Source organism: Gastrolobium bilobum, unplaced genomic scaffold, assembly GCF_033153095.1.
Source record: "Gastrolobium bilobum isolate Gb01-03AN ecotype WA unplaced genomic scaffold, APGP_CSIRO_Gbil_v1 utg50887, whole genome shotgun sequence".
Classification (NCBI taxonomy): domain Eukaryota; kingdom Viridiplantae; phylum Streptophyta; class Magnoliopsida; order Fabales; family Fabaceae; genus Gastrolobium; species Gastrolobium bilobum.
The window spans coordinates 96549-110894 of NW_026897800.1; the positions used below are offsets into that span (position 1 = coordinate 96549).

Sequence of the window (14346 nt, forward strand, 5' to 3'; positions counted from 1 at the left end):
AAAAAATTAAAATAGGAGTGGAATAAAAATGAAAATATGAATTTAAATGAGAAGAAAATTTACTTTATTTGAAAAAAAATGTACCCAAGTGAGTACATCTTATTTATAGAAGAAAATTCCCCAGAAATCAGCTTGATAAATGTCATCTCGAAGCCCACAAAAATATCTTCTTTTCGAACTTGTAATTTTTTGTATTAATTGTAGAAAGTTTCTTCTGTGTTTTGACTGCTTAGAATTGCTCGCATATCTAAGGCACTTTTGTTGCATAGGTAATTAAAAGTATCTCATTCTTTATTTTTATGTAAGGCCTAGGACGGCTTCTAGCAAGGCATTTAAAAGTCCACACGAAAACCGAAGTATAAAAAAATAAACTGGGATGAATAACATTTGTTAAAATTGAATCTCTCTCGCCTTCATGTCCTCAATTCTTACCATTTGAATAGATATCTCATTAATTTGATTTAAGAGTGGAAGCCATGGTAAGTTGTGCGGTGTATTAATTTTAAATATCTAATGACAACGAACGATGATGATCATTATTATTAATTTAGTTTAGGTTTGATACAAAATGAAGCAAACTACGTTATATATATCCAACTTCGAAAATTGGAGGTGAGAACAGAAAGAAAAGGAATTAATCAACTAAAGGTAATCAAGTTAAAGATATGATGAAGAAGCACTTCGTTACTTTAAGAATCAATCTGGCACATTCAATCTTTCCATCTAACAACGCTTATTATTAACAAGATAACCATATAGAAAAGCAGCTTCTATATTATATTACACAAAATCTCCAAGGAGCACCTTCTTGAACATGGATGAATAGCACCCTCGTGACCTGGCATTGCCAAAGCACAAACTCGAATTACCGGGCACATCATACAGATTTTCATCATCTTCTTCAACTTTCCTCGAGTGTACCATGGGAGAAGATGGCACCGAATATGATGTTGGCCTCATCGATGAGGATGATGACAAAGATGATGACGAAGAAGAAGAAGAATTGGAAAAAGATGGAGACTCACGTGGTGGAGGAATTACACAACTTTTCCTTGTAGTGCGCTTGGGGAATATAGTTTGCAAAAAACTAGCTTTTGGTGAATTCTTCTTGTCCTTGATTGTGGGGTTTTCGGTAGCATTTTTGAAGTAAGATGGAGGTGGGGTAAGAGGAGGCAGAGAATTTTCTCTGAGTCTAACCTTAGGAGTACCAGGTTGAGATTCCCACACGAAGGGAACTGATGCAGATTGACCTACATCATAAGCTTCGTTTGAGAAATTTGATAATTGTCTTGTTAGATGATCCTCAAGGCACGTTATCTTCTTGTTTTTTTGCCTTTTAACAACTATTGGAGAAGGTCTTTGGAGAAGGTTTGAAGGCTTTGACATCCTTAATCGCTATGGCAGATTGAAAGTAAGTGTGTATTTATGTTATGTATGTAGATATATTTAGAAGATGGGAAAGTGTACATGAGACATTTTCAAAGGGTTTTGGTGTAAAGAAGGAGTAGTTTTAAGACTTTTAAGCTCAACATGGGAATCTCTAACATGAGATTGTGAACTGGTAGTGGTTGCCTTGGGTTTATTTAAGTGGTTTCCACATTCTAGTGGGGTTTGTGATTGTTGAATAAGAAAAAAGTTAAGTCAACTATATACACTTGTGGCTGATTAGTTGACGGTGATTAATTCACAAAAAGAAAATAATTAATAACTCTTAATGATTAATTTTCTTATAGATTTATAGTGCCTCTAGAATCATATCAGATTTTTTTGTGAAATGTCAGATTTTATTTGTTTATTATATCGGACAACAATGTAAGGAATGAACAAAGGATGAAGTGGAATACAAGACTCGAATAAAAACTCTAGCAATTTTTTTTCTTAATCTTATTTACTTAAATTTTGTGCCATGTATGTATCAAAACAAAAAATAAAATAAAATTGTGCCATGGCCTCAAAACTCTGGTTGATTAACCTTCTCTCTCTACAAAAAGTCGTATGAGAAACCCAGATAGAGTGAAAACATAAATTGCATTCGCAATAGACAATTGTTAACATGTTATATGAAGCAATTATGATTGGCCTAATTAATAGTGAGGAACATGGATAATTTATATTAAATTATGTGTTCAATTTCTACTATTGTATCCAAAAAAAATTATTTTTTATACTGCCTTCTTCTACTCTCTTTTTTTTGGTAAACAAATTAGTGTCAAGATGCTCTAGATCATAACCTCCTTCTACTTTATTACTCAGTCAAATTACTTGTTTCATTTCCTTATCATGTATCTTTTTCAATAAAACGTTATCAATAAAAAATATATATTTCTTTTAATTGGCTTAACTTTTTTTCAATTTTTAATTGTTAGGTGACAATAATATGATAAGGAATAATGGTTTTGAGTTCTTCTTATAAACTACGCATATATAAAATATGGACATGTTATAAGAACTACGATATCAATTCTGAATAGAAACTAGCTTAATTATAACACGAAAAAAAAAAATTGGTATACATTTGTAAAGTGTCAATTCAACAATTAGGTTTAAAGTATGTAAAATTGTACAAATCCATTATTTTATTTATCTTATGTTAATTTTAATTTACTTTTTTAAATTTTATTAGAAATTTGAACTTGTGATCACAATAAACTCTAATATCATATAATGAAAACAATTGAACTCTAATATCCGAAAAAAAAAAAACAATTGAACTCAACAACTTAAACTAGAAACATTAATGAATAGGGTGTTGTGAATTTTTTAATATTTTTAATGTATAATAAGAAACTGAATTTTTTACCATGACATCTTCATCTTAATAATGCACCTTTTTATTTTAAATAGAATAGGGTGTTGTTATAAACGAGGCGCGTTCTTAAAAAGAGGATTAAACTCCAGATCACAGATACGATAATCTGTTTCACAATAACACATGAAATAACTTGATCAAAAACCAAAAAAATCCTCCCTTTCATTAGAGGATTAGATGTTTGTTATTGCTTTATCCCTTTAATATTATAGGTGTTTTTTATTGCGTTAATTAATTTATTCGATGTTTACTTTCTATTTCTTTCAACAGAAGTATCTTCTTAAACCATCCATCGGAGGGGCAACAATAATAATACAAGCAAAGCAAAACATGGCCATATGGTGACATCTACTCTGCAATTAATGAATGCAAGATGAAGATGGACACGTGCTGCTGATCCCTCTCGAAGCACGTGCCCTGTCAGGTCTTTTTCTTTTTTCTTTGTTTAATTTTTTGTCAACTTGGATCCATTCCTCGTCCATCTCCTACGGGCAAATAAAAAGGTTTTTTATCAACTAATTCACATTTTTGTAATGATAAAATTAATAGTTTAGTACGCAGTTTGAATTAAGAATGCATAATGAAGATCGAAGAAATTTGTCACTCCATTCAGTTGCCACCTAGAAAGAAGAGAGTCAACAAAGATGTTACCCACTTCCAAATGGCAGTTTCCCAACAAATAACATCAGTTAGCCTTTCCCAATCACCATTTGTACCAATTTCTGTATTTTAATGGAATGATAGCTGTTGTAAATAATATTGATTTAGTTATTATTTAGTTTTTATTTAGTCATTTATTGTTGTATTGGGCCAAGCCCATTAGGTTAAACGTAGGTCAAATATTCTCTATAAATAGAGAACCCTTTGTACAGATTATTTACAATTCTATAATATATTAGAATACCCTTTTTCAAGTTGGTATCAGAGCTCTCGATCTGAGGGCTTTGCTTCCGCACATATTATCTTCTTTTTTAACAAAACCCTAATTTCTTTGCCTCTTGCCGCCATTAGCCGCCACCGGAAAATTTTTCCGGGGACCTTTTGGACCAAGGGGACCATTGTTGACCTTATTTTTCCTCCGATCTATCATTCTACGCAGTGTTCCTCCGCCACAAACGACCGAAACACCTCCGATCGCCTCCAATCAGATTTGTCTTCACCGTTTGGACCACTTTCCGGCGACTTTTCAACCGCGACCGCCCACAGACAGGTGTGCGCTCACCGGACGACCACACCAGAAAAATCTCAGCCGGCGAAGCCCATCCACGCGCTCTCACGCGCCGCCCCTTTCCCGGCGAGTGAATCCCACGCGCAGCTCCTTTCTCCGGCGCGTGGAGGCGCGTGCGGCCGTGTTTTTGGACCGGACCACCACCATTCTTCTCGTCTTCTTGTCTTCTGTCTGGATCTGTAATTATTTTTCTGATCAGAGGTCATTTGATATTCTGTTTGGTTGATTTTATCGCTGGTTGTTAACTTTTTTTGTTAAAGAATGGCTGAGCATGATAGTTCTTCAATCTTATCTGGTAAGAGCACACGTTCTATATCTCTTCTTGCTTCTTGCACTGATTTTAAAACCTCATGGATTTTGGATTCTGGTGCAACTGATCATATGGCTTGTCGTACTGAGTTATTTTGTTCTTATCATCCTACTATTGGTAGTCATACTATATCCGTAGCTGATGGATCCCATAAATCAGTTATTGGTTCTGGTAACATTCAAATTCAACCTTCCTTGTTTCTTAAAAATGTTCTTTATGTTCCTCAGCTTTCTACTAATCTTATCTCCACTCAAAAACTTACAACTGATTTGAATTGTTCTATCACATTTTTTCCTTCTCATTGTCTTATTCAGGATCTTACCACGAAGAAGACAATTGGAGTTGCTAATGAACAGGATGGGTTGTATCATCTCCTTCCAGACCATGCTAGCAAAAATCAGTTATTAATGACACGTCATCCTTCTACTGCAGAGTCTATGATTTGGCTCCATCACAAGCGTCTCGGGCATCCACCATTTAGTCTTTTGAAGTCTATGTTCCCCTCTCTGTTTCTCAATAAGTCGGTTGAGACCTTTCATTGTGATGTTTGTGAATTTGCAAAACACCACGAGTGTCATTTTCTTCTAGCACTATTAAAAGTAGAGAACCTTTTTCTCTTATCCATTCTGATGTCTGGGGCCCTTCTAAAGTGCACAGTGTTTCAGGTGCTAGGTGGTTTGTTTCTTTTATTGACGATTGTACTCGGATAACATGGATATACTTGATGAAAGACAAGTCTGAAGTACCAGAGATATTTATTCGGTTTCATCACATGGTTGAGACTCAGTTTGGTAAGGGTATTAAAAGACTCAGATCTGATAATGGTACTGAGTACGTCAATCAACGCCTGTCACAATTCATTTCAGACAGAGGTATGATTCATGAGCTCACATGTGTTGATACCCCTCAACAAAACGGGGTTGCTGAAAGGAAAAATCGTCACCTTCTTGAAGTTGCTAGAGCACTACTTTTTCAGACATCTGTTCCTAGTTCTTATTGGGGAGAAGCAGTATTAGCTGCAACTTTTTTGATCAACCGTTTACCTTCACGGGTCCTTAACAATATCAGTCCTATTCATTCCATGACTTCCTTCTTTCCTTCTGTTCCCATATTGCAGAGCCTTCCACCAAGAGTGTTTGGATGTGTTGCCTTTGTCCATGTTCATAAACAACATCGGAGTAAGTTGGATCCTAGGGCTCTTAAGTGTGTCTTCCTTGGTTATAACCCTTATAAAAAAGGGTACAAGTGTTATCATCCACCAAGTCGGAAATTTTTTGTTTCTATGGATGTCACCTTTCAAGAATCTGAATCTTATTTCCTGGGTCCTCATCGTCAGGGGGAGAATAGTTCTTCAGAAGACTCGTCCCCTTCCTTCTTTGAGTCTGGATCAATCTTCTCTCTTCCTAGTGTGTCTGCTCCTGGTGTGTCAGAACCTTCAAATACACCTGAGATACAACCCATACTGTCTCACCAGCAACCTCAATCGTCTGAACCACTGGTAAGTCCTGAATCTCCTATTTCTTCTGAATCTCCTGTTTCTGATTCTAATATTATTTCCTCTCATGATTTGTCTATTTCTTCTGATATCTCCAATGACTTACCCATTGCTTCTACTTCTGATGACTTACCTATTGCTCTTAGAAAAGGAAAAAGATCTTGTCACAAGAAAACTTGTTCCTTCTGTCCCTCTTGTACTCAATACCCTATCTCCCACTTTGTTTCCTCTGCTAATCTTTCTGTGCAGCACAAAAGCTTTGTTTCAGCACTAGATTCTATTGCAATCCCAAAATCAGTACATGAAGCCTTGAAAGATAGGAATTGGGCTCAAGCCATGCAAGAGGAGATGAATGCTTTGGAGAAAAATAAAACATGGGAGGTTATTGATAGACCCAACGGAAAGAAAGCAGTAGGGTGCAGATGGGTTTATACCCTGAAATATAATTCTGATGGCACTCTTGAGAGATATAAGGCTCGATTAGTGGCCAAAGGTTACACTCAAACCTATGGCATTGATTATGAAGAAACCTTTGCTCCAGTTGCAAAGATGAATACAGTGAGAATCTTGTTATCCCTTGCTGCCCATTACAATTGGGATATAAATCAATTTGATGTGAAAAATGCTTTCCTCAATGGTGAGTTAGAAGAAGAAGTCTACATGGAAATCCCGCCTGGTTTTGATTCTGTGAAGGGGAAAATAAAGTTTGTAGATTAAAAAAGGCCTTGTATGGATTGAAGCAGTCACCTCGTGCTTGGTTTGGAAGATTTACTAAGGTTATGATGACCTTAGGATACAGACAGAGCCAAGGAGATCACACTCTTTTCTTCAAGCACTCCCAAAATGGGAAGCTTACTGTGCTCCTTGTATATGTTGATGATATTATTATCACAGGTGATGATTTTGTGGAGAGACAGATTCTGCAAACACGGCTTGCCTCTGAGTTTGAAATCAAAGACCTTGGGAAACTGAGATATTTCCTAGGGATAGAAGTAGCTCATTCAAGCAAAGGAATTTTTATCAGCCAGAGGAAATATGTTCTTGATCTTCTCAAAGAAGCAGGAAAGCTCGGGTGTAAACCCTCTAATACTCCTATTGAGCAGAATCACAAGATGGGCTATGAAGAAGAGAGTCCTCCAGTTGATAAAGGACAATATCAACGGCTAGTTGGGAAATTGATATATCTGGCTCATACTAGACCAGACCTAGCTTATGCTGTTAGTGTTGTCAGTCAGTTTATGCACGATCCAAAAGAAAAACACATGCAGGCAGTAGAGAGAATTCTTCAGTATCTTAAAGGTACTCCTGGTAAAGGATTGTTATTCCGACGTGATGACAATCTATCTTTAGAAGTCTACACAGATGCTGATTATGCTGGATCCGTGACTGACCGTCGCTCTACCACTGGTTATTGCATGTTTCTTTGCGGTAACTTGGTGACATGGAGAAGTAAGAAACAAGATGTGGTTGCCAGATCAAGTGCAGAAGCTGAATTTCGAGCTATGGCTCAAGGCATTTGTGAGTTACTGTGGCTGAAAATTGTTCTTGATGATCTCAAAATAAAATGTGAGGGACCTATGAAGCTGCTATGTGATAATAAGTCCGCTATTTGTATAGCTCATAATCCAGTTCAACATGATCGGACTAAACATATTGAGGTTGACCGCCATTTCATCAAAGAGAAACTTGATAGCGGGTTGATTACCACTTCATACATTCCCACTGGGCGTCAATTGGCTGATCTATTAACAAAGGGGCTTCCTTCAGACAGATTTCAAGAACTTACTAGCAAGCTGGGAATGATAAATATTTATTCCTCAGCTTGAGGGGGAGTGTTGTAAATAATATTGATTTAGTTATTATTTAGTTTTTATTTAGCCATTTATTGTTGTATTGGGCCAAGCCCTTTGTTGTATTGGGCCAAGCCCATTAGGTTAAACGTAGGTCAAATATTCTCTATAAATAGAGAACCCTTTGTACAAATTATTTACAATTCTATAATATATTAGAATACCTTTTTTCAAGTATAGCATTTTATGAGTTGGAAGAACAACAAGGCTACAAAACAAGCAAGCACATTTTGAGACATGAATTAGGACTAGCTAACGGCAATGCAATAACTAATTATATCAGACTCTGGAATTGAGATCAGACCAAATTGATTATGTAAGTGAAACCTATGTGAATTGATAGTCTTCTTCCCAAAGGGAAGCTGCCGATTATATTTTTATTTTTTCTGTAACAAACGAACCAAAAAAGAAGACAAAAAATCTTTTCTCTTCTTCTAGAATATCAGCAAAATTTTACAGTTCTTATATGCAGTCCAAGTTGTTATAAATGTTTACTCCGTTGTAGCGTAAAGCAGTTCCTGCACTTGATCATCATATATAACAAAGATTTTTCTTTTCTTTTATTTCTTAAAAAAAAAAAAATACACCTCGAAAATGAACTTTGGCTCTTGTTAACAATAATTTATTATTCATTTTTGCAAATCTCCGTCATTTATATGTCAGTATTTTTAAATTAGTAGGGATCAAAATCAATTGTAGTTTTTATTTTATTTAAATAAAAACTGATTATTATCATGATTAATATTGAATGCAATACGAAGCTCACTTAATTCAGTGATGGTCCAATCCATTGATCCTGAAAATATCTACAATAAGATTCGGTAGGTGGCTGGTATAGTTCCCTATCACCGATTCTGCTATTTAGTGGAATAATTTTCCTAGAATATAGGAAGAATCCCTTGAATGGGTAGAAAGAAAAAAAAAATAAGTCAATTTTTGAATGTTTAGAACTTTTGTAAAAAATAAAAAACTTTAGAATTACACCAGTGAATTATTTTTTCAGTCATTCATTGAATGATAAATCACTACAAGGGAGGGAGATATGCGATTTAAATAACGAAAAATCCAATATTTAAAAATGGTATCTAAAATTACCAGAAAAGTAGAAACAAGACTCGATATAATTTGACCATTCTGAACAAATCCAAAATCTTGATAGACAGAACCAATCATTAGTTTCCAACCGTGGGTTGAATGGAATCCTATACATAAATCGGTTAATAAAAGAATAGAAAAAGCTTTTATTGTGTCACTTAAGTTATATACTTTTTATTTGGATTTGAATATTCGTAACACTAACATGGGTAATAATATATGTCTATCTCATATGGAAGACATTGACCAGCATGTCACTTTTATGAATAGCATTTATTTGTATGTCACGTTTCAATCAAATTTTGCCAAAATATTACATCATATTCTCGGTACGTCAACAAGCGATAATGGACTGGACACAGGGCAGCATCTGCATGGGCAATCATTCTCGTTGATCTGCATAGTGAGAATGGCTAGTCAATGTAGCAGACTGCCACATCTGCAAAAGTTGTCCATGTGGCTAATATCGCTGGGCTGCCCAGCGAGAATGCCTATATTTTTGCCATGTGTCAGCACCATGCCATTCTCGCTAGGCTGCTGAGAAAGAATGGCTATGCAGATGTTGTCACGTGTCTAGTCCATTCTCACTTGTTGGTGTAGTGAGGATGTGACGTGTCATTTTAGCAAAATTTAATTGAAACGTGACATACAGGTAAATATTATTCATAAGAGTGACATACTGGTTAATATCCCCTCATAATGCTCATGAATAAGTGGACTGGGTTAATAAATTTAATTAGATCCCCTCTATATTCAAAGTATATTGCAAAATTGTTCGCAACTTCCTATATTGATAGCCTCTGATACCCCGACACAACTTTTTTTTTTTTAAAAATGCATATCGAACACCGACAAGCTCCGACACGTTCTGACACGCGTCCGACATGCGGTCAACAGTTTAGGACACGTGGTCAATTCTCCGACACGCTCCGACACATTTTTTCGATACACATTCAACTTTTTTCGACACGCGATCAACTCTCCGACATGTTCCGACACGTTTTTTTTAGTCTTAATTTTTTTATTAATTAAAATAAAAAAATCATTTATAAATTAATTTTTTCTATTATGAAATTTGACATGAAAAATTAACAAGGTACGAACTTTTTTTTTATATTTATGTTATAAAATTTAAATATTTGATTGATTATATGACTTAGTATAGACTGTTGTATGTATTAAATATAAATTATATTATATATATTAAAAATATTATTTAATATCAAAACGTGTCTCAACGTGTCGAAATATGTTATTTTTTAGAATTAACGTGTCGGCATGTCGTGTCGTGTCTCGTGTCCCGTGTCAGTGTCCCGTGCATCTTAGTTGATAGCTATGAATTGGGTGTGATGTGAACTCCTAATATTTTAAACTTTGTAGAATTATTAAAGTCGCACAGCAGCAATTTTTTGCCGTCGCAAAATTATGTTTTCAACAATTAAATTAAATATTCTAGTTTTATGCAGTTTATATTTATTTTTGCTTAAATTATAAAAAAATTCATATGAAAATAAGAAATACATAGTTACGATAATTGAACAAGCGCAATATGATAAATAAATCAAGCAACAAAATAAAAAATTAACATTTAACTAAATCCGTTTAAAACAAAATTTTTTAAGGAAAATACACATAAATATTATGCTACTGTCACGGCTGACGGCCCAACCCAAATCGTTAATAGTTTATAGGTTAACCAATGTAACGGACTCTATTAATGAATGTACTCCGATTTCAAAAGTTTCATGTCCAAAAAAATTTCTAACAAAATTTCGCTATAGAACCTTAATATGCTCAAGAACCATCTAATTATTTGGTGTTCCCTTTCACAACACTAATTTTTTCTCTCCCTTTGTACCTATGCTATTTTTCTTCTTTTTCAATTCTACCCTTTCATTTACACTAAGGGACCACTTAAAAAATAGTAGTCCAGACCACAATAAATTCTCTCCTCCTTATGTATATATACATTAAAATAAAATAAAAAATGCCTGAAAAATCAATAACAACATCATCTAGCCAAGACCAGGTCTCACATTGATCAAATAATTCAGACTCATCCACTAGTGTTTCAGTAGACAAAATGACAGAGACACTGAAGGAAATATGTTTACTTTTATACACATATAAAAGTGTACATCCGGGATACATACAAGGAGAAAAGAGATAAAGAGAAATCTATAAATTTTTAGGGATTAATGTTTATCATATTGTATGAGATAATTTTATCTCTTACATATACATAAACATGTGTAGGACCCATGTAGAGCTATAAAAGAGAAGAGAGAGAAAAGAAATAGGGGCAGGATATTCTTACACTGGTGTAAGAGTTAGAAGTCTTACACTCAATCTTGACCATTGATCCACTTGTATCCAATGGTTAACATTACTAAAAAATTTGAGCCGTTAGATATAAATGGAATCAACGGACAAGATTGAGAGTGTAACTTACACTGGTGTAAAATGATCCTGACCTAAAGAAATATATTGGCCCCACATATTTTTATATATGTACAGGAGAGAAATTATTTTCTACATTATAAAAAATATATAAAAAATAAATTTATCTTCTATTTCAAAAGTTACCATGTATAGTAACCCTTCAATAACGGAGCTCCACCAAGAAGTCTAAGCCTGGAAGAGGTATTTGCTTGGATATGAACCTGACTACCTAAATATATAGAAATAATATAAGTCATCCCTTTGTGAGCAAACAACGAGAAGTATAATAAGTAGTGTTATAGAATATTTTCATATCCTAACCACCTACACAAGAACCCCTTAAAGGATAATTCTTCAATTATCCTAGCAATATAAAACAGTAAGGCAACTAAGTATAGAGTCTCTATCCCAACAGAAAGGAAGTTAAATCCTACTACAACTGGGAGATCTACACAAGCCCAAGAGGTAACCCTTATAAATAAGAGGTTAAAGACCCCAGGTATATACTTTGAACCTATTTACTATTACTGCCAACACTGTGCACACACCCACGTCTTGGCTATAAGCCTATTGCTTGTGTGCAGTGATTGAGACATCGGCTATAAGCCTAGTATACATCTAATTATACAGTATCTCTGAGCGTATACCATACGGTATAGCAATACAGTCTTTCCAAGACCGAACGAGTAAGACTTGACAATGTATTATTTAAACGTTATTTGAATATACAGTGATGTTTAAAGATTATCAATTTTGTGATTGAACTCTTTTCAGACATGGAAAATCATAACTAATACAGTAACATGAACCAAAAAAATATGTGATTTTTACATCTTAAGTGGAGGTATAATAAGACCGAAACAGCTTTCCAAAATAATAATAGGGTGCATATTTTCTTATGTTGTAGGATAGTAGGAGAGAAAAAAAGTAGAGATAAGTTAAATGTGGGTCCTACATTTTAAATTAAAAAAGAAAAGAAAAATTAATTGGCACGGAAAACGAATTTGTGTAGGAAAAAATTCTTATCTCATGTAGATGGAGATAATGATTTCCCGTAATAATAATAGTAAGACCGAAACATACAACAAGCTTTTCACTTGAGATAAATGAAACATAATACACCAAAACTACTACATGCTGTTGTTAATTGCAATGCTCAAACAAAAATCCCCCCCTAAAACAGTTTATAAACATAATCTATGATATATATGGAAAAATAATTCTACAGCCACTTTAGATAAGGTTATCTACAGCTACACCAAAAATTACGTCGCTTTGATTAATGAAGGGTGTTTCTGTAATTTTAGGTGAATTAATGAAGGGTGTTTCAGTAAAATGTATATGATAAAAAAATAAACAAAATTATGAAAACACCCTTCATTAATTCACCTAAAATTATATAAACACCCTTCATTAATCAAAATGACGTAATTTTTAGATAGCTATAGATAACCTTATCTAAAATGAATGTAGAAATGTTCACCCCTATACATATGGTAAAATCATTTCTGCAGCCGCTTTACGTACAACAATGACAGGTGTATGGTTATGATTCCCCACATTTAATACTTTCATCCTTTGTATGATTATGATTTCCCGCATTTAATGCTTTCAAGTATATATATGGCAAGTATCTGATTGCTGCACGTACAGCAGCTGCAGAAATGTAAACCCATATATATAAGAAAATCATTTTCTCATGTTGGAGATTGCTTTCTTATGTTGTGAGGCATCGAAATTCATGCTATATATATATTTTTTTAACAAGTGGTGGAACCTACTACTTGCTGTGTCTATAGCATGAGAGATGTTATCTCATGTGAAATGTGAAAAGAGAAACATATATATATATATATATATATATATATATATATATATATATATATATATATATATATATATATGGTTTTATAAGAGTTATGTTGTAGGAAAAGTGATTGTGTTATGTTATAGAGATTCATTTTGCGTGCCGAAGTTTTTTTTTGCTGCGGGCCCCACAAAATGTTGTGTGTGTAGGAAACTTTTTGTGGTCATGCTAAATGATAGATGATAAACCCATATATATATATATGTGTAGGTAGGATCATTTGACACCTCATCTGAGAGTCGTTAGATCAAAAAAGATCAACGACTCTGATTTATAAGCATGTGACAACCATTGATCTTTTTTGATCTAACGACTCTCAGATGAGGTAATATATATTTTTTAAATTTGACACCGGTGTCAAAGGATCCTACCCTATATATATATATATGATTTACTTATCTCATGTTCATGCAACAGAGACAAGATAGTGAGATCCACTATTTAAAAAAATAAAATAAAGGACCCCACTATCTTGTCTCTGTTACATGAGATAATTATCTCATGTAATATGAGATAATTATTTCCCTATATATATATGTGTGTGTAGGATATTGTAACAACCAATTAGTGTTACTATCAATATTACTACCAATCAATTTTACCGTTAGATCGATTATATGGATCTAACGATTATATTTATTTTCATCTTTGTATGATTATGATTTTCCATATTTAATGTGAAAGCATTAAACATAGGAAATCATAACCATACATAGGTGTAAATAAATATAAAGTATTAAATATGAGAAATCATAACCACACAAAGATGGAAATAAATATAACCGTTGGATCAACATAATTGATCTAACAGTGAAATTAATTGGTAGTAACACTAATTGGTTGTTACAATATCCTTCCCCTTATAAATATGTCTTATTTGGGGACGGTTATACTTACCACCAGGTAAGTTTACCACCTTTACAACCAATCTTATCACCGTTAGATTAAAATTAAATCTAATGGCCCATAATTATGCCTTATAATTTTAATTTTTCTCTCTCACATTCCCTCTTTGTCTTTAGCTCTCTAGGTTTTCATACCCTCTCTCTTCAACTGTTGTGCACTTTCGACATCTTCTAATGAATACAATTCCAGAAAGTAATCAATACAGGTGCCCCTTGCTTGACATGTGCAGCGCCACCAGAGCATATCCATGATTCACAAAGCTGCATATGGTTCGCATTAATTCGCCAAACATAACCCCTACTGGCAGGGCACCTGAAGGGTACTTTATAGACTTGTGTTGATTT

The 14346-nt window shown here is 34.1% G+C and overlaps 1 protein-coding gene across 1 annotated transcript; it reads right to left on the bottom strand.

The window, feature by feature from the left end:
* Positions 1 to 780: 780 nt before the first annotated feature.
* On the bottom strand, positions 781 to 1386 carry LOC133310449 (uncharacterized). Its single transcript, XM_061511386.1, has one exon. It carries the CDS (start codon positions 1384 to 1386, stop codon positions 781 to 783), a length of 606 nt encoding a protein of 201 aa, XP_061367370.1.
* Positions 1387 to 14346: the final 12960 nt, after the last annotated feature.

Coding starts and splice junctions, on each gene's coding strand:
- LOC133310449 (XM_061511386.1), bottom strand. CDS start 1,386: ATGTCAAAGCCTTCAAACCTTCTCCAAAGACCTTCTCCAATAGTTGTT.